At 50.9% G+C, this 17783-nt stretch overlaps 1 protein-coding gene across 1 annotated transcript in view; it reads left to right on the forward strand.

The window, feature by feature from the left end:
- Positions 1 to 16503, forward strand: part of LOC144168296 (uncharacterized) — a 99548-nt gene extending 83045 nt beyond the window's left edge. Inside the window, exons 5-7 of the mRNA XM_077697308.1 lie at positions 7590 to 7694; positions 11660 to 11795; positions 16139 to 16503. Of these exons, the coding sequence (XP_077553434.1) occupies positions 7590 to 7694; positions 11660 to 11795; positions 16139 to 16503 (606 nt within the window). The remainder of the gene's footprint in view (positions 1 to 7589; positions 7695 to 11659; positions 11796 to 16138) is intronic.
- The last annotated feature ends 1280 nt before the right edge of the window (positions 16504 to 17783 follow it).

Consider the following 17783-nt stretch of genomic DNA (forward strand, 5'->3'; position numbering starts at 1 on the left):
TCAACGTGCCCGTGCGTTGCATCCTCTTGGGCAGCCCTACTCGACAGGGACCCCATTGCGGAGTCCGTGCCTTTCGAGTGCCTTGAGAACCTGGTGGATGGCCCACTCTTGATCTGACTTGTTGGTTGAGGCGATGGCGATTTGGAGATCTGCGGGGCATTCTGTGAAGCTGACGCCGTCTTGTATGGCTGCACAGTCCCATAGGATGTGCCAGCGATTGGCCGTATCTTGTTTGCAGATGCCGCACTGTGCGCTGGGATAATCGTCGGGGTACATGTGATGCAGGAGCGCCGGTGTGACCACCGACGCAGTTTGGAGACGTCGTAGGTGCACTGCTTCTTCACTGCTTAGAGATTTGTGGGGTGAGGGGAATAGCTGGCGAGCATCCCTCATGTTCTTGAGGATTTCTCCGTATCCACTCGGTGAGTCTTCAGTCGCCGTCCACCACTCCCACTCCGGACGGGCACTTGCGGTGGGGGCGCGGTGGGTGAGAGTGCGCGCTTCCCTGTGGGCCGTCTCATTGTGGTTCGGTGCATACGGTGAACAATCTCCCGCATGGGCGGAGATGCATCTTAATTCCTTGCGTAGGCCTGGCGAGATTTCTGTTCGCTCTATAATGCGGGCGGCTTGGGGGTTGATGCGTCCTCTGGGGAAGTTGCGGTGGGCTTGTTGAGAATCACTGAGGATAGTGTCGCAGTCCGGTTCGGTCATGGCGAGGGCGATGGCCAACTCTGCGGCCGCAGTGGCGTTGTTGCAGCATGCGCTGGCAGCTTGGGTAGCTTGGCCCGTGCAGGCGTTGATCGCAACCATCACGTATCGGCCGTTGCCGTACTCGGTCGCATCGACGTAGCGGGCGCGGAAGTTGTGCCCATATTGCTCCACGAGGAACTTGGCCCGGGCTTGACGGCGTTTTTGGTTGTGGTCAGGGTGCATATTCTTAGGGATAGGACTGACGTGAATATTGGCTCGGATCGTGTCGGGGAGGTTGTAAAGGTGCCTTCCCGTGACTTGGGGACCACAGCCGAGGATCTCCAGGATGTGGCGTCCCGTTCTTGTGGTTGCGAGGCGTTCGCGCTGGGCAGCGAGTTGTGCTTCGATGATTTCATCGACGCGGTTGTGAACCCCCAGGTGGGAGAAGCACTCGTTGTCTGTGGACTCGCGTAGTCGGAGTGCCCGTTTGTAGTCTGCGTATCATGGCGTCTATCTTGTCCCTTTAGGTTGTGGTCCACGTGTGGTGCGCCACCGTGTAGGCAATGTGGCTGACGGCGAAAGATTGTACTAATCGCATCATGCCGTCCTCCCGCATTCCGGCTAGGGCCGTGGAGACTCTGCGTAGAAAGCGTAGGGTACTTGTTGTTTTGTTTTGAGTGCAAGCTTCTTTATGAGGTTTGTCTTGTCGCCCTTGCTGTGAATCTGCATGCCGAGTATGCTGATTTCCCAAACTTCGGGAATGCGCTGGCCAGTCTCGTGTACAGGGCGAGATGATCGCAAACTCTTGGGTGTAGTAACGGTCTGCCCGCTTTGCGAGGGGTGTAGACAAGGAGTTCTGATTTCGAAGGCGAGCATTGGAGACCCGTTCCTCTAAGGCAGTCTTCAATGGCTGAGATGGCGCGTTGAAGCCGGTGTTCTATGTCGGCATCGGGGCCGCCTGTTGTCCATAGTGTTATATCGTCAGCGTAAATGGTGTGATGGACGGTAGGCACGCTGGATATTGCTTCTGCTACGGTGATCATCACGATGTTGAACAGGAACGGAGAGATCACCGAGCCTTGGGGAGTGCCCACACTACCGAGGCCTTTCGTGGGCAGGACGATCTCGCCCGCGTGAAGGTCAACTTGTCTGTTCGTTAGGAAATCCTTGATGTAGGCGTAACGTCGCTGGCCCATGTTAAGTCTTGATACCTGAGCTAGGATGGCCGAGTGCTTGACGCAATCGAAGGCGCTTTGAAGGTCGAGACCGAGAATGACACGGCTGTCTTTGGTCTCGTGCTTCAGGATTTCTTGCTTGAGCTGCAGCATGGCGTCTTGTGTGCTGAGGCCTCTCCGGAAGCCGATCATGGTGTTGGGATAGAGTTCTGTTTGCTCCAGGTATTCCTGCCATCGGTTCGCCAGGACATGCTCGAGAACCTTCCCCACGCATGAAGGTAGCGAGATGGGGCGTAGATTCCCTATGTGGGGAGGTTTGCCCGGCTTGGGGATGAGCAGCGTCTTGGCCTTTTTCCATTGATCGGGCAGCCTGCCGCTGCGCCAGCACTTGTTGTAATATCGGGTAAGGGCTTCCAGCGACGCGTCGTCGAGGTTTCGGAGGGCCTTGTTGGAGATTCCGTCGGGACCCGCGGCTGATCGGGTGTTTAACTCTCGGACGGCGAGTTCGACTTCCTCCTTCGTGATGTCCCGATCGAGGTGGTCGTTCGGTGCTCCCGAGTATGCCGGGTGCGTCTCGGTGTTGTGGTCAGGGAGATATTTATCGCTGATGCGCTTGATGAGTTCGTCCCTGCCTAGCTCGGTTTCCGCCTTATGCATGAGCCTGGCCATACGATCTTGTTGATACGACTTGGTCTTGGTGTCGTCGAGTAAGTGGCGGATGAGCGACCATGCCTTACTTTGGTGGAGCTGGCCGTCAATGCGGTTGCAGGTTTCGTGCCATTGTTGCCGGCATAACAAGGCGCAGTGCTGCGCAATGGCCTTGTTCAATGCGGTCACCCTCTTTCTGAGCTTGCGGTTCCAGCGTTGCTTTTGGCCCGCGCAGAGAAATACGCCCAAATCCAAGAAATTGTCATACAGGGAATCACGTATGCTGTCAGTGCGTACGGAACCGCCGCACAAGGTATAGTGAAAGGAGTGATCAAAGGCGTCCCGTGGAAGGATAATGACCGCGACATTCACGAACAGATTGTTACTTAATAAACTCCCTTTGCGGTGGGAGCAAAGCGCATCGGTACCTCCAAGACAGTCATCGTCGCTTTTGCCAGCGAAAAAGTCCCCCGATATGTGCACGGCTACACATTATATCAATGCAGTCTCTATCGCAAGCAAATTGAAGTTTGCAAAAGTTGCGGCACGGTGGGCCACCGCAGTGACGTCTGCCCCACGCCAAAGGCAAAGGTGTGCCTGGCATGCGGCACACCCAACCCCCGAGAGAGCCATCCATGCACACCCAAGTGTAAATTGTGCGGGGCGGGCCACCAAACTGGTGACAAAACATGAAAATCCCGCTACAAGATTCCGTACGTCGTACGAAAACGCCGATGGGAACGCCGAAAGGCAGAAGCACAGCAACGCACGTGCGATCTCTCGCCCGGGAATTTTCCGCAGCTGGCGGCCACAGCTGGTGACCCGATTACGTCACGCCGCGAGAGCACTTCACGTCACACATCGCGTCATGCCTCGCGCAGCGCATCGCGTCACGGCTCACGTCACAGCCGCACGCCGTCGCGCAACCAATCGCGACGCGCCCATCGGCGAGCCTCGAGTAGCGCCATACGCGGGCGCACACGCACAGGAAGTGATCAAACCGCCCACGAGAAGGTGAGCTGTGCGGACACGGCAGCTGGAAGAAATCGAGCAAGATGACGCCTCGCGACCGTATACCCGGTAGCAACCGAAACAACCAATGCTGTGCCCAATTACAAGCGTCCAACGATCTGCTTGCCAAGAAGCTCAGCGACATGGAGAGGCAACTGAGAAACCTTCAGTCGCAGCTCCACCTACAACAGCAGCAGCAATTCATGAAGCCTTCATCGACTACGCCGACTCACGCGGCAGCACCCATGCTACAACCTACTACGCCACCTGCACAACAGACGCAGCAGCAGATCAACCAACCTACGACGCCGGCATCGTCCCACCACGCCCCCGACCTCCACCCCGAGATGGATGTCGCCCAATCCGACAACGACGACAAGACACCTGCTGAACCCAAGAATCGAGCGCGTAAATCGACCAAGGTGACCTGCGACGTGCAGATCGAACGTCTTGAAGAAAGGCTCACCGCTAAAATCAACAATCTCGCGGGGACCATCCACATGCTCACCACGACGACCGAACAGCGGTTTGCTCGCCTGGAAGAGATGACTGCGGCGCTGGCGGCGTCCCAACACCGATTAAGCGAACGCGTAGACCTCCTTGAACAGACGCTGAAACCCATAATCTGCAGCCCGGTATTCCCAGCTCGATTCGCCAACCACCCGTATCTTCAAGAGCAAGCGCAGCAACCCGCTCAAACCCCACAATGCCAAAACGCACCCTCCGTACAATAACACAGGGAGCGGCGCTCACGATATGGCAGTGTAACTGCCAGAGCTACAACAACAAGAAAGCCACGCTTCAACAACACATACAACATGCAGCGAAACGGCCAGATATCATCATGCTACTAGAAACGGTGACGCTAGATCCGACTCTACCGGGATACCAGACCTACGCCGACACGACCGGCCGGCGGGGCGTATGTACCTTCATGCGGAAGGGCCTGACTGCTGTAGAACATCAGCTCCACAAAGGCAGAAAGGGCAAGTGCGAGATAAGGGCACCTGCCTTGAGATAATTCCCGGAAAACGCTGTACGCATGGACTCTACGTAGTCAACGTCTACAGCAATCCCAAAGACCATGGCCAAAAATTCAAAGCTTTGCTCAAAGCAGCCCGCAGCCAGGCGCGCCAACACGCCCTGGTCGTGGGGGTGACTTCAATGCCCCTCATCCGGCATGGGGCTATAACAGAGCCTCTGCCAAAGGCAAAGACCTCATGCAAGATTCTATGGAGCTTGGTTACATGCTAATTACGGACCCCAAACAGCCTACGTGGTCGGGCCTCTCCTCCACGCAGAGGGACACTACCCCCGACCTTACCTCTGTCAAGAACGGAGCTGACATCACTTGGCGCAATACAGGCGACGACCTCGGGAGCGACCACTACATCCTCGAGATCGAGATACTCGGCGGGGGAGGTCACACACTTGAACACAAGTGGACGGACTGGGACCTCTTCCGACAACACCGACGAGAAGGTAGTGGAACACCAGACATCAACGACCTTGAAGAATGGACGGTAATCATGTGTAACAGTTCTTTTAATGAATTTATAGCAAGGCACCAACCGAGGATCAACAACGAAGAAACGCACAGCGAGCAAAGCGCTGTCTGTGGCTCTCTAAGAAGTCGACTCACTGAGGGGGAAGGATTTTGCCGGCCGGCTGCGGCGGCTGCAGCAGCCGGCGGCGGTGGCTGCTTGCTCCGCCGATCTCAACGCGACGCCAGCGCCGCTGCGGACGGGAGACGAGTTGGGGCCGCCTCCACCGGCGGAGTTTGCAAACTGACCTAATCTAAAAACGTTGGCACGGCCTCCGGTATCAGCAACGTCACAAGAGAGCCGCGCGGGGGCGAGGAAAGAGCGATAAGGGCATAAAGTTGAGAGGAGGTGCAGACGAGTATCCACGTCCGCCGCGCTGAGAGGTACGCGGGGCGCGTTGAAGGTTGCTAGTGTTTGATTATAAAAATTTGTATTTTACGCTCTGAAGCTTCACCTAGAAATTTGGGCTACAGAAATGGATGGCTGCCGCATAATATAGAGATTTTGGCTCCAAAAGATGCTAAAATATTGTGATAGGTTACGATAGCTGTCAGTTGGGGGGTTACGATAGCTGTCAGTTGGGGAAACCAGGGGCCCAATTCTTTAAACACGGGCGTCGCTTTTAAACGACGGGGTAGCGCCATGCAAATGCATGTGTTCTGGGGTCGGGGCCGTCGCTTTGAGCTGTTCCAGGACGGAGTAGCCCTGCAGAAAAGCACTGTGGCAAGGGCACGAAGCGACAAGCGAAGCGACTGGGGGCAGTGGGTGTCGCTTCGTGCCCTTGCCACAGTGCTTTTCTGCAGGGCTGCTCCGTCCTGGGGCCGAATTCTCTAAAACGACGAGGCGTCGTTTTGAAACGACGGGGTAGCGCCATGCAAATGCATGTGTTCTGGGGTTGGGGCCGTCGCTTTGGGGCGACCCGCAGGGGCAATCACCGCAGAAAAGCGCTGTGGCAAGGGCTCGAAGTGACACCCACTGCCCCCCCGTCGCTTCACTTGTCGCTTCGCGCCCTTGCCACGGCGCTTTTCTGCGGTGATTGCCCCTGCGGGTCGCCCCAAAGCGACGGCCCCAACCCCAGAACACATGCATTTGCATGGCGCTGCCCCGTCGTTTCAAAACGACGCCCGTTTTTTAGAGAATTCGGCCCCTGGAACAGCTCAAAGCGACGGCCCCGACCCCAGAACACATTCATTTGCATGGCGCTACCCCGTCGTTTAAGAGCGACGCCGCGTCGTTTTAGAGAATGGGGCCCCAGAACCGCATGCAACCGGCGCTCGCTGACATGCCACTTGCAAGCCCAGTTTTAGTCTTGGGTGAGTGCAAAGGCACCAAAGCACAACTAACGTAATGGTTTCATTAGTCTAAGCCAACTTTCCTCCTTCCATTGGGTATGACATTGCAACGGCAGAAAAAAAGACTGTCCGCTAAAGCTCGGAACATTGCTGGCGATAAAGCTGTCTTGATTCAAACGAAAGGCAAATGTTAAACAAAAATTCGACAGTGGGGAATGATATGAATGCAGTCCTTGACTTGATCCGCAATTTACAGCAATAATAATGTCAAATATTGACAACCGTAGGAAAAAAAGACAGTAGCTTACAACCTGCCTCATTAGAAATATATCCCCAAAGAAAGAAAGTCTGATGTTACTTTCGGTTTTGCTAATGACAGCTCTCAAAGGGTACAAAGGTCATACCGAGACTACGTCTTCAATTTCACGCGAATATGTGATTGCCAAACTTTAATAGTTTTATAAGTGTACAAACAAGAAAACATCCTGGTGTGCGGGAAGAAGAAAAGGGAGGAAAAACTGGGGAAAGAACAGAAGGACACTCGTGGAACAAGTTGTCCTGAAAGAACTTGTCTTGAAAGAATTTGTTAATTGAAACAACTTGTTGGAGTAACTTGATAGCTACTCTCGGTTGTCTGCAAGTTTAGACGTTTTCGATGGCGCGCTTATATTTTAATGTTTTCATGATTTTGAGGTTTGTTCAGGCATTGAAAATTACATTAAACACTCAAAAATCTGCAAATACCGTTCAGTGCGCGCACCCCCTCCTCCTCAGGTTAACTGCTTTCTTTGCAATCGAATAATCTCTAAGACACAGTCATTGTAATTCTCGTGACGCGTCAGAGTAGCCAACTGAAGCGTTTGCTACTCTGGTGTCATGACAAGGGACTCTTTTCTCCCTCCTGAGCTCCCACTTCCGTCTTTATGTCTTTCAAAATACGCCGTTCTGTTCGCTAAATAGCGAGCAACACGGCTTATGATGAGCGTTTTTCAGAAATAATTTTTATTCTGGCTGTGCTCATCGTAAAGCTGTCATTCTTAGCGTGTTACCTGTGCGCAGACACCTAAATTTAGTGATCGCGGTGCGATTTCTATGCATGACTGATACGCGGTGAAATGGACAATTTAGGCTTGTGCATGCATTCGAGGACCACAACGGTAATGTATGGAATCAGTGCTTAGATATTAGAGTTTATAACTTTCTTTGTCGCCTCTTCCCGTCTCTTGCAGATGAAAGCTGCCAGCATCTTTGCCTGCATACGAACAGAGATGGGAGCCGAAGTTCGTCACTTTACTCTGCACGACGCCGACAGCGTTCCTGTCGAAACCAACCAGGTGCGTCACTGAAGCACAACGCGGCTGGTCACATGTCCTCGCGCTCTGGCACTTCGCCTTGCCACGACATCGGAACTCTTTTCGATTCATAGCAGTTGTTTTTCTAGCTCTTTACAGTTTGCATATCCGCAACGCATCCACCCACATCGCGTGAACCCCGTCCGACATGGTGCGAATTTCGCCTGCGAATTTTAACCAAGGTGCCGCCCGTGCGCTCCAACAATATATTTTTCCTTTTTTCACTGCGGCAACAGATTGCCAAATGCCCAGCGGCGTTCACAAGAGACGTTGGACTATTCCAAGCATGTGGCAATTTGTCACAGCAACGAGAATAGATCGTCTTGTCGCATGAGCTGCGCTGCAATGCGAATTCGGAGGCGACATTCGCGCCATGTAGAACGGGCTTAAAGCCCTAACCACATGGACGCAAAATCACGCGTTGCGCGAGCTTCTTTCGGAGGCAACGCGCGGACACGCAGGAGAGGGCGAGTAACCGCATGAGACCGGCGAAGTCATGCGCCAGCCGCTGCGTCGGCGTGCGTTGCTGGACACGTTTCTATGAACCTTGCCATTAGGTTGAAGTCACTTATTTGGAGTCATTGTCAATTGTTGAACTGCAGTTATCAAGACCCTAGCTTTACAAAAAAAAAATGTGAGGGCAAAAATGGACATGCCAGCTGCGAAGTGCATTTCAAGTCATTACCGTAGAGTCTGAACAAAATAAGATAGGATGATAAACGAAGACGCCTTTCGCAAACGTTTACTTGCTACTTGATTTAAACTTGATGTTACACACCGACTGCAGCTTCATTAATGCAAAGTGTAAGCAAAACAAATTTCGGCGGTGCCTTGATGCTGAGTTTAGCGTCGAGCATCATTTGTAGGTTAAAAGGCAAGGTACTCGGCACCCTTTGTTTACCCCGTTAAGAAAAGCTGATCAAACCCTTACCGCAAAAAAACACACACACACAGTAAGGCGTTGTCCAGATTCGAACCATGGACTTTCAAAACAAAACCACAAGGCCCAAGCGCCCTACCGCTCGACTACGCCAGAAGGCGAGGCGGGGGCCAAGAATTCCGTACTCTAAAAGAGGGTGCCGACAAATATTGTCTGGAGTGTTTTGTTTTCGTCGTATTTGAGAGATCTGAGCGGCGTTAACGCTTGTTTCTTACGCACCGATCTTGGAGCTGGGGACAATAATGCTAGTGCTGCAAGCGATGTAACCACAGCCCCCTTATTTGAGTCAAGAAAGGCTTCGCACATCCTCCATCTCCGGTATGGCAAGCCACGGTAACCACGAATGGAATTGTGGCGTTGGTAACGTCTATTCATCACGCACCGATCTTGCAGACAATCCCCATCATGGTAATACTACAGGCGATGTAGGCAGAGCTTTCTTATTTAACTCACAAAAAGCTATCGTAAATCCCCGATCTCCCGATGAAAGCCAAAACAGTCCACAAATGAATGACCGCTTTCGAACAGAAATAGCTTGCAATTTGTCTCAAGGCAGCCGATTACAGCAAGTTGAAAAGAAATTGATTGTTTTTTGATGAAAGGAATGAGTCTAAAACACGAGAAGGGCTGGAAACCCGACCGCTGCTGCCCGATTTCCGATGCTTTCTCGCGCTGCGTCGACGCCGATTTCTGGCGAACTGACGCTTGCGTCGCCATGCATTTTTGGCGACGCGCGTTGACGCGGGACGACATCGACGCGTGGAAACGCTGAAAGTACGCTGCAGGTGATTGCGCCTTTAGACGTGAAATACTTGGCCTGTTTACCCCTATTGTACCTCGGCTAGTTAACAATGTTGACGTCCGCAAGTACCGCAATACGGGCTACTTTAGAGTGGACCGCTTTAACACCAATGTGTGCATAGGAAACAATGTCCAGAAAAAGGTCGCACAAAAAAATGGCCGCGTGTCTGTTCCTTTCTTTGAAAATGCCGACGAAAGACGGTAGTCGACTGGTGCCCCTGCGAAGTAAATGCCTCCCATCTGTTTCCCACCCACGTCTCATTCTGTTCCTCTCCCGTCTCCTTCCTCCCAAGATAACACGCTAGAGGCTTGGTCAAGTCAATTTGAATTTACCGCGTTCCATAGCTCCAGGCCGGTTGCCTCGATGCCAGCGCTGCCGTACGGCGGAGACGCGCGTCAATCGAATCACCCTACTACGAACGTTTATAGAACCACATTGTTGTACTCCACGAGCGTTCCAAACGGAACATGGAGCCTATCTAGATGAACCTTTTGTTACGGTGGCCGTTTGATTTCTTAAATGCCGCCAGGAGCGCGGGCAACAGCAAGCGACTGCTTTCTGCAGTTGATTTAGTATTTAATTTGGTGCCGCAGAAACTAAGCATATATAATTTTTTTAATAAGGGAACACTGCAAATGATACTTTTGTATTGATTTTATGCCTTATATTTGGGTAATGTCTTGTTCTTGTTTAACAATGTTGACAAGTATGAACGTTGCCACCGTACTTAGACGTATGGATTTGGCTGTGGCTAGATAAGACTATTGCGAAGCAACTGTTTCACTTTGGCCAGCTGGCTGAATTGAGTCACAGTCAGAGAGACAGACATTCAGACAGACCAAAAGTTTCGCGTTAAAGTAGCCCATGAAAGACTATCGTCCTTAAAAACGTTGTCTAGCGGGTTCTCAGGCGGGCATATATGGACAATACTTTATTTCTCTGGCTTTTGTAATTTCTTCTTTGTCTTCACCCTTTGTCCTTTCTTTTTTTCTTTCTGGATTTATTTTATGTAGCGTTTTTGCCTCTGTCTTGTACTTGTCCTTTTTCGTCTCACTAGAATCACCTCCATCTGAGGTAGCAAGTGCTGCCAGTAGCTGGACTTATCTCTTCCGCGTTGAATAAGCCGTTTCTCTCTCTCGGTCTCTCTCTCTTGTGCCTTCTGTTTGTCGCTAGCTTTTAGCACTACGATCAAGTAAATTTTGCTACCTTTTTTGGGAATTATGAATGAAATACAGACCACTTCTGTAACGGCGGAGGTACTCCCACTGTAGAGCATCTTCAGGGCACTTCGTAAAAAAACCATTGCCACATTCATTGACAACGAATTGGCTTTATTTGCAAAGTGCATCGCGGTGATTTGCTTACTGCCTATATTACGTGTTGGGCTTCTTGTCAAGGTAGCCTGTGAGGCGTACTCACTACCTGGAATATTGAGATGGCTTAACAGGCTGATTAAAGCGTCATTTCAAAACTTTACCAAACTGTTGTTGTTCATGTCAATACGTTAAACTTCTTCCTTTGCTGTTATTAACAGCGAATATATTCTTGCTCCAGGCGTTTACGGAACGAGGCGTGGTAACGCGTGTGCAGCACTAAATGTTTTCTTCACCACCAGCACCAGAGATGTGGAAAGGGCGTAGCCTCACGAGGGGTAGAGAAGGCGCCAAGCGCACGGTGCAGCAAGTTTGAAATATTTTAGAGACATTATATACGCAAAGTATTTCTAAACAACTAAACCTGCTGTAAATGTTTATACTTGTCAGTATTGTTCAGCAAAAGGGAAACATTAGGTATATTTGAGGCAAAACATCAATGCGCAAGTGATATTTGCATTGTTCTTCTAATTAAAAAATATATGGGTGCTTGGTTTTTGCGATAGCGAATGAAAAATACCATTGACAAACTGTTTTGACGTCAAAATACTAAAAGCTGCCTCGGCGCCATGTCGTGGCAGTGTTTTCAGTTCAGAATTAACAAAACGTGCCAGTAGATGGTGCGAGCTGTGGAACACGACAAAATTGCATTTACGTGAACTGGAATCCATTTGGTTGCTTTGAGAAGTTCTATGAACCTTAGCATTGTGATTAGGGAACGCCAGGCAGCTTCGCTGTTAACATTAGCATTCTCGACGTGAAGTCAGTGTAGGATGTTAATTTTTTTCACAGATGCCTAGAATACCTGAATACTGTTTGCTGTCGAACGCAGGTTCTGGAGGACGTGACAGTGAAACAGGACAAGGAGCGTGTTTGGTGTCGCTTCTCAATGCCAATGCGCGTGGCCGGCTCCGACCTGACTGGGCATCTTCACCAGCTATACTTCTGGGGGCAAGCAAACGTTACAAGTGAGTATAATGGAGTCACTTTGCGTCCCCGAGGAGTTCCTGCAAGAGGCTATCTGCTTGACTGCCTCGTTATTGGGAGACAAGAAAATTTCCAAGCGAAGTTAACGGTGGTCCATTCCGACTGCGATATCAAATTTTAAGAAAATGGTACGTTCTCGATTTTGTTGATTTAGAGTTCAACAAAAATGGGAACGAGTGCTTGCTCTCTTCCTAACTCTGCTTGCGTTCGTTCTGTCACGTTCAGCGCAACGAGTATACCTTTCAGCAAGTCGAGCATCCCAGTTCCTGGGATAATAGATACCGATTTCAGAAGCGGTTACTTTCAGACATGAAAGAGAGGAAAGCTTGAACTATGCGTTTGCTCACGTGTATAAAAACGGTTCGTGTTGAATCCGTATGCGTCCTGTACCTACTGCATCTTCGTGTGAGCAAGAACACCTTCTTCATGACTCAAGTCCTTCATAGGTATACCTGTCGAATCTACCCGCGTAACAGTTTAGGGACATGGTGGTTTTTCCACATATAGAATGCGCTTTGTGGAACAGCGAACAATACGGCGAAAGGTAAATTTAAATCAACCTTTCAGACGGTTATCTGTCTTTGCATCTCTATCAATGTGGTGATGACGTTAGCAGCATCATTAGGGGAAGTTAGGTCGCCTCATATTATAACGTCGATTGCGGTGACGCTATCATCAGTGACATCAGTGCCCCGCAAAGCAATAAATTAGGAGCGGATGCGGAGCTCATTAATCATGCAGCCAAGTAGAGATGAAAGCTTGCGAATAATTGTCGTAAGTGCCTCGCCACAGAATTTACAGAACCGAGAGATCAGCGACTGGGCACCCAGGCAGACAAATACAATGAGGCAATCAAAGTTCGGGGAATGTAAATTGCAATAGATTCCTGCTGCGATGCAATTACAAAACGCATGTCCGGGTGGCTATGTCATGCAGGAGCCGTGTGAGCCTAGCAGAGCTATGACACAACCGCTTGATATGCGGAGCTGAATGAGTGGTGAATGGAAGTGTATTCAGTGCTACACAAAATACCCTTGCTGTTTAGGCTCCAGTCTCTTTTGCCTCAGAAAGTGGGCTGCGTCTAAAGCGTACATAAGTTCACAAAATATAGTGTAAAACATAATTATCGAAAATCGAGACTTGTGCATGTCTTGGTAGGGGCAGCCAGATGACTCCACGTATTATTCAACCACAGTGGAAACGGTAAGACGACAGGACGACAGCAAGAGACCAAACAAAGCGCTGACTTGCAACAGGATTTTTTTTTCGCCTGAAACGCCAAATATAAACGAAACTGAAGAAAAAAAGCTTAAAAAAAAAGACGAAATGCAGAAATCCAACCCCACAACTAGAGAGAGAGAAGATAAACATCTTTAATTTGGAGCTTAATGGTGCAGGATGGTGAGAGCACCACAGGAGGGGGGCGTCCGCTAGTCCGGGATGCCCTGGTCCTTGCTGGCTGCTCGTGCCCTCTCTATCAGCATGCGCTGGGCCGAGAAACCCCACAACTAACAATAATCGGCACGTGCCCTGTTAAGATAGTCTAGTTCCTTCTTCGTGAGTGCAATGAAGCTACACTGGTGCATGCTTACCCAAGCGTTCAATCTTGGTAGCATCGCTAATTTCTCGAGCTAGCACGTTCAAGCTTTAGCCGATGACACGGCGATTTTCTCATAGCTTCTCGCAGCCGCATCTGTCGCATCGGGGGGCACGATGACCATCCGCTTTACTTTTAACATTATTGTGGTGCTCCCTCAGGTCAGGTTGTCATTGAGACATCTTCTGGTGACCGATGTATCGGTTTCAACAATGTAAAGGCAGGCGTAATCAACGCTTTCCATTCAATCCACGAAGGGCTTTCAGTGCTTTATCTGACCCGAAGATTTAGCCTTCCCCGTACCGTGGTTCATGTGGGTTTGACTTTCTGTTTTTCATGGCTGCTTTTATGTTGTTTTTATTTTTCGTTTCCTTCAGTTGCATCTATATTTGACGTTTCCGGAGAAAATAAAATCCAGCTGTAAGTCAGCGCTTCGTGTGTCCCCTTGCTGTCGTCCCGTCATCTTGTTTGTGCTATGAATCCGTATGCATCACTAACTCGCCAAACGTTTGACATTGCCGGTTTTAGCCCGCACAGCACACTATTAGATGCGTGTCGCGACACATGGAGCCGCGCAATTTGTTGATATTCAGGTTGTATATGCCAGCTGGCGGCGGAGAAGTGGCGGCGGCTGTCGGCCTTCAGTTCTGAGTGAGCTCTCCGCTGCCAATTGCTTACCACGGAAATAAACCGTTAATTTTAACTCTCGCTTTTCGTCTTTTGTGGGAAGCAATCATACTTACGTAGTCTGTATTGGGACGTGTTGGGAGCGGCCCCTTCCTAACAGCATACCTTTCGCTTTTGTCATTATTTCATGAATGACACGAAAACATGTGCTTCGCATTTATACAGCAGCGCGTAAAAATGAAAATTGGCCGCGTATCTGCTGTTTACGTAGCAAATGTCGACAAAAGACGATAGTCTTTGTCTACCTTTGCCAAGTAAATGCCTCCTTTCACTTTCCCGCTCACATCTCATGTTGTTCCTCTTGCGTCGCGCTCCTCTCAAGGTAAAGACGCCAAAGGTTGGCTTAAATCATTTTAAATTTATCGCGTTCCACTGCTCCAGGCCCGGTGTCTCGATGCCAACGCTGCCGTACGGCGTAGACGCGCGTGAATCGAGGCGCCCTACTTCAGCGTTTATAGAACCACATTGCCCTACTCCACGTGCGTTCCAAGCAGAACGTGGAACCTATCTAGTGGAACCCTTCGTAACTGCTGCCGGTTGATTTCTTAAAATGGCGCCAGAAGATATATAGTGGTACGGGCGACAGCCGGCGACGGCGGTGTGAATTTTAAATGCAGAGCATTTCAGTAACTCACGATGTCACCCGCGTTGGCGTCCGTAGTCCGCATCGCTCCCCGTCGGTCTGGCATTGGATTGGATTCGATTGGATTGGATTGGATTGGATTGACTTGGATTGGCTTGACTTGGATTGGATTGGTTTGGATTGGATTGGATTGGATTGGATTAAAGTGGATTGTGTTGGATTGTGTTGCGTCATAGCCGCTCCACGTTGCGTCATAGCCGCGGCAGGGGGTTCACGGCACGTTTCACGTTTCACCATCGACTTCATCGACAATGTCTACGCGGGAAGAGAAGGCGGCGCGGCGGCGTGCTGCGGATGCTGAGCGCAAGCGCCGCAAGCGAGCCGCCGACGCCGAACTTCGCCAGTGAGAAGCCGCAGCCATTCGTGAACGTCGGGCGGCGATGCGGGAGGGAAAACAAGCACAAAAAGAACAGAACTCCTGCTGGCGCAGTTTCAGGCAGGGGGCGCGCGAGCACTGCGAAGGCGGGAAATTTGAAATGCGTCGGGTGGTAGCAGTGAGCGGATAACGGCGCTACAGCCCATTATGGCGAATCAGTGCTCTGCATTTCCAACAGTTTTCACGTAGAGTGGAACGGCTGTAACTTTTTTCTTCTGCAGTTTATGAAGTATTTAATTTCACAAAAATCCAAGGATGTATGATTTTTTATAAAGGAACACTGCAAATATAACTTCTGTATTAATTTGTTGTCTTATATTTGCGTAATGTTTTGTTAATCTTCAACAATGTTGACAATTATGAACATTACACCGGACTTAGACGGGTAGATTTAGCTGTGACTATATAATACTATTGCGCAGGCCTTGTATTACTTTGGCCGGGTGGCTGAATCGAGTCACAGACAGACAGAGAGACCAAAATTTCTGGGTTTAAGTAGCCCAAGAAAGACTATCGTCTTTAAAAATTACAGAATAGTCCCGTTGGGGGACCCTGAGTAGTATGCGAAGCAGCCATGGGGTCGGCTGAAGTTCCCATTAGTTTTCAGTTCGTCGTTTCCGTTGACGTTCAGCTTCGCGTGCCTTCGTTTTATCAGTAGCTTCTTAGCGTAGTTTGATTGAGTGAAGGACATAAGGCGCGTTCGTAGCACACGCTCCCGTCTCGATTTGTAGCGCAGTGGGAAGAGCGCCACGTACCTCCCGTTGCGGCCAGAGAGTCGTGGGGTCGAAACCGGCCTCCGCCTAGCTATTTCTTTTTATAGTGGACTGCGCTGACGTCTGCCCAAACGGTGACGGGGCTCAAGAGACGCGCATGCGCTGTAGAGTGCGGACGGCGGACAACGACAACGAGGGAGGGAGGGATACAGCCGCGAGCATGAAACGTTTTGCATCTAAAAACCCTCAACCGTCACTTCTCTCCTGTTGTTTCATCACCTATTCTTCTCAACGGTTTTTCCGCGCAGCCGGCAAGATCGAGCTGAGCCCGCCGTACAAGAGGTCCAAGGGCACCATCCAAGTAGGCGTGCCCCACCACAGCAGGCTCACCAGCGCGTCCCGGGAGAGCAGGCTCCCCAGCGCGACCAGCGCGTCCCGGGAGAGCAGGCACCCCAGCGCGACCAGCGCGTCCCGGGAGAGCAGGCTCCCCAGCACGACCAGCGCGTCCCGGGAGAGCAGGCTCCCCAGCGCGACCAGAGCGCCCTGGGAGAGCAGGCTCCCCAGAGCGTCCCGGGAGAGCAGGCTCTCCAGCGCGTCCCGGGAGAACGCGCCGGCGCTGGCTGTCCTCGTGGTGGGCCTCCTGTCGGCGGCGCTCCTATGGCGCACTCCTTAAAGGGACACTGAAGTGATATGTAAACTTTGCGGGATTACTAGCGCAAATTGTAGTCCGGAGTCCCCAGGCCATGTTTCGACCACTCTAGGCGCGTTTACGCGATTTTATTTAGTAGAAAAACTAATTCGAAAACGCTGTCCTCCTCTCTTTACGCTCGCCCATTTTCTGTGGCGTTTTCGTGTGACGTCAGGAGGGGATGAGCTGGCAATTGGCTGCGCCACGGCTGCGCTACTGCACGGCTCCCCGGCCGACAGAGCCAGTCGGAACAGCGTTTCGTCCGCCGGCCGCCGGCGGGTCGTCGCAATCAAGGAGGTTAAAAAAAATTGCTTGGTCGCAATTCGTTCGCTTAGTTGAAACGAAGCCAGGACACGTTTGTGAATGGAAGAACGTGCCTTTCTTTACTTGGTTTGTTTGTACACTGTATCTAGCTCCAAGTCAAGGTCGCTTCACACAAGCGCTGCACATGCGACGCTTCGCTGACTGGTACGCCAGTAGGAAAATATAAGGCCTCTTGAAGGCGGCAGAAGAGTCAGCGAAGTCAATATAGGTACTAAGCAAATAAAATCAACTGATATTTTTACCGTACAGCGTAAAACTAGGGCGCGGGAAGCACTTTTTTGCGCTGGGCGAACAAGCACAGCGGTCAGCAGCACGACTACGCATCTGCGAACGCTTTTTCGTCTACGAAATGCAATTGCTAGACGTGAGCTACTGTGGAAACTCGGGCGACGCTTACTGCACGATCGCAGTACAACAAATAGTCACCTAAGCGGCTTGAAATGCCAAAACTAAATAAAAGTGTAAACCGGTTGTACAATATATACCCTATATTAGCAAGGCATTCGCGTCCCGCTCCGTGGCCTAGCGGTCTGAGGCGCTAGGAATTCTCCACAAATGTTTTGCGGGTCACGAGTTCGAATCCCCGCGGGTACGTGCTTTTTTTTTTTTTTTGTAAGTTAACTTTTTTGTTTTCCGCCGATGTTTTCTATATTGAGTTCACCTTTTTTGGGGCCGCAACGTTCATGGCTACACGAACTAGTTCACAAAACGCGCGCAGGCTGGCACTGGCGCGCTAGCGAGTTCTCGTTGGCGTGCTGTTGCCATAAGCACCGACTGCTTGCAGGCAGTGGGCACAGGCCAGAATGAACAGACCCTTGGCCTGGTGCGAACACGCTTTTTACGATTCAGGCATGAGGGAGGCAAGCTCCAAATATGGGGGAAAAGCGCATGACATTTGGGCGTCTGCGGGTACGCGGAGGGCGTTCAGCACTGCGTAGGTC

Source organism: Haemaphysalis longicornis, unplaced genomic scaffold, assembly GCF_048455015.1.
Source record: "Haemaphysalis longicornis isolate Haplotype H1 unplaced genomic scaffold, Haemaphysalis longicornis Haplotype H1 scaffold_2, whole genome shotgun sequence".
Lineage (NCBI taxonomy): Eukaryota > Metazoa > Arthropoda > Arachnida > Ixodida > Ixodidae > Haemaphysalis > Haemaphysalis longicornis.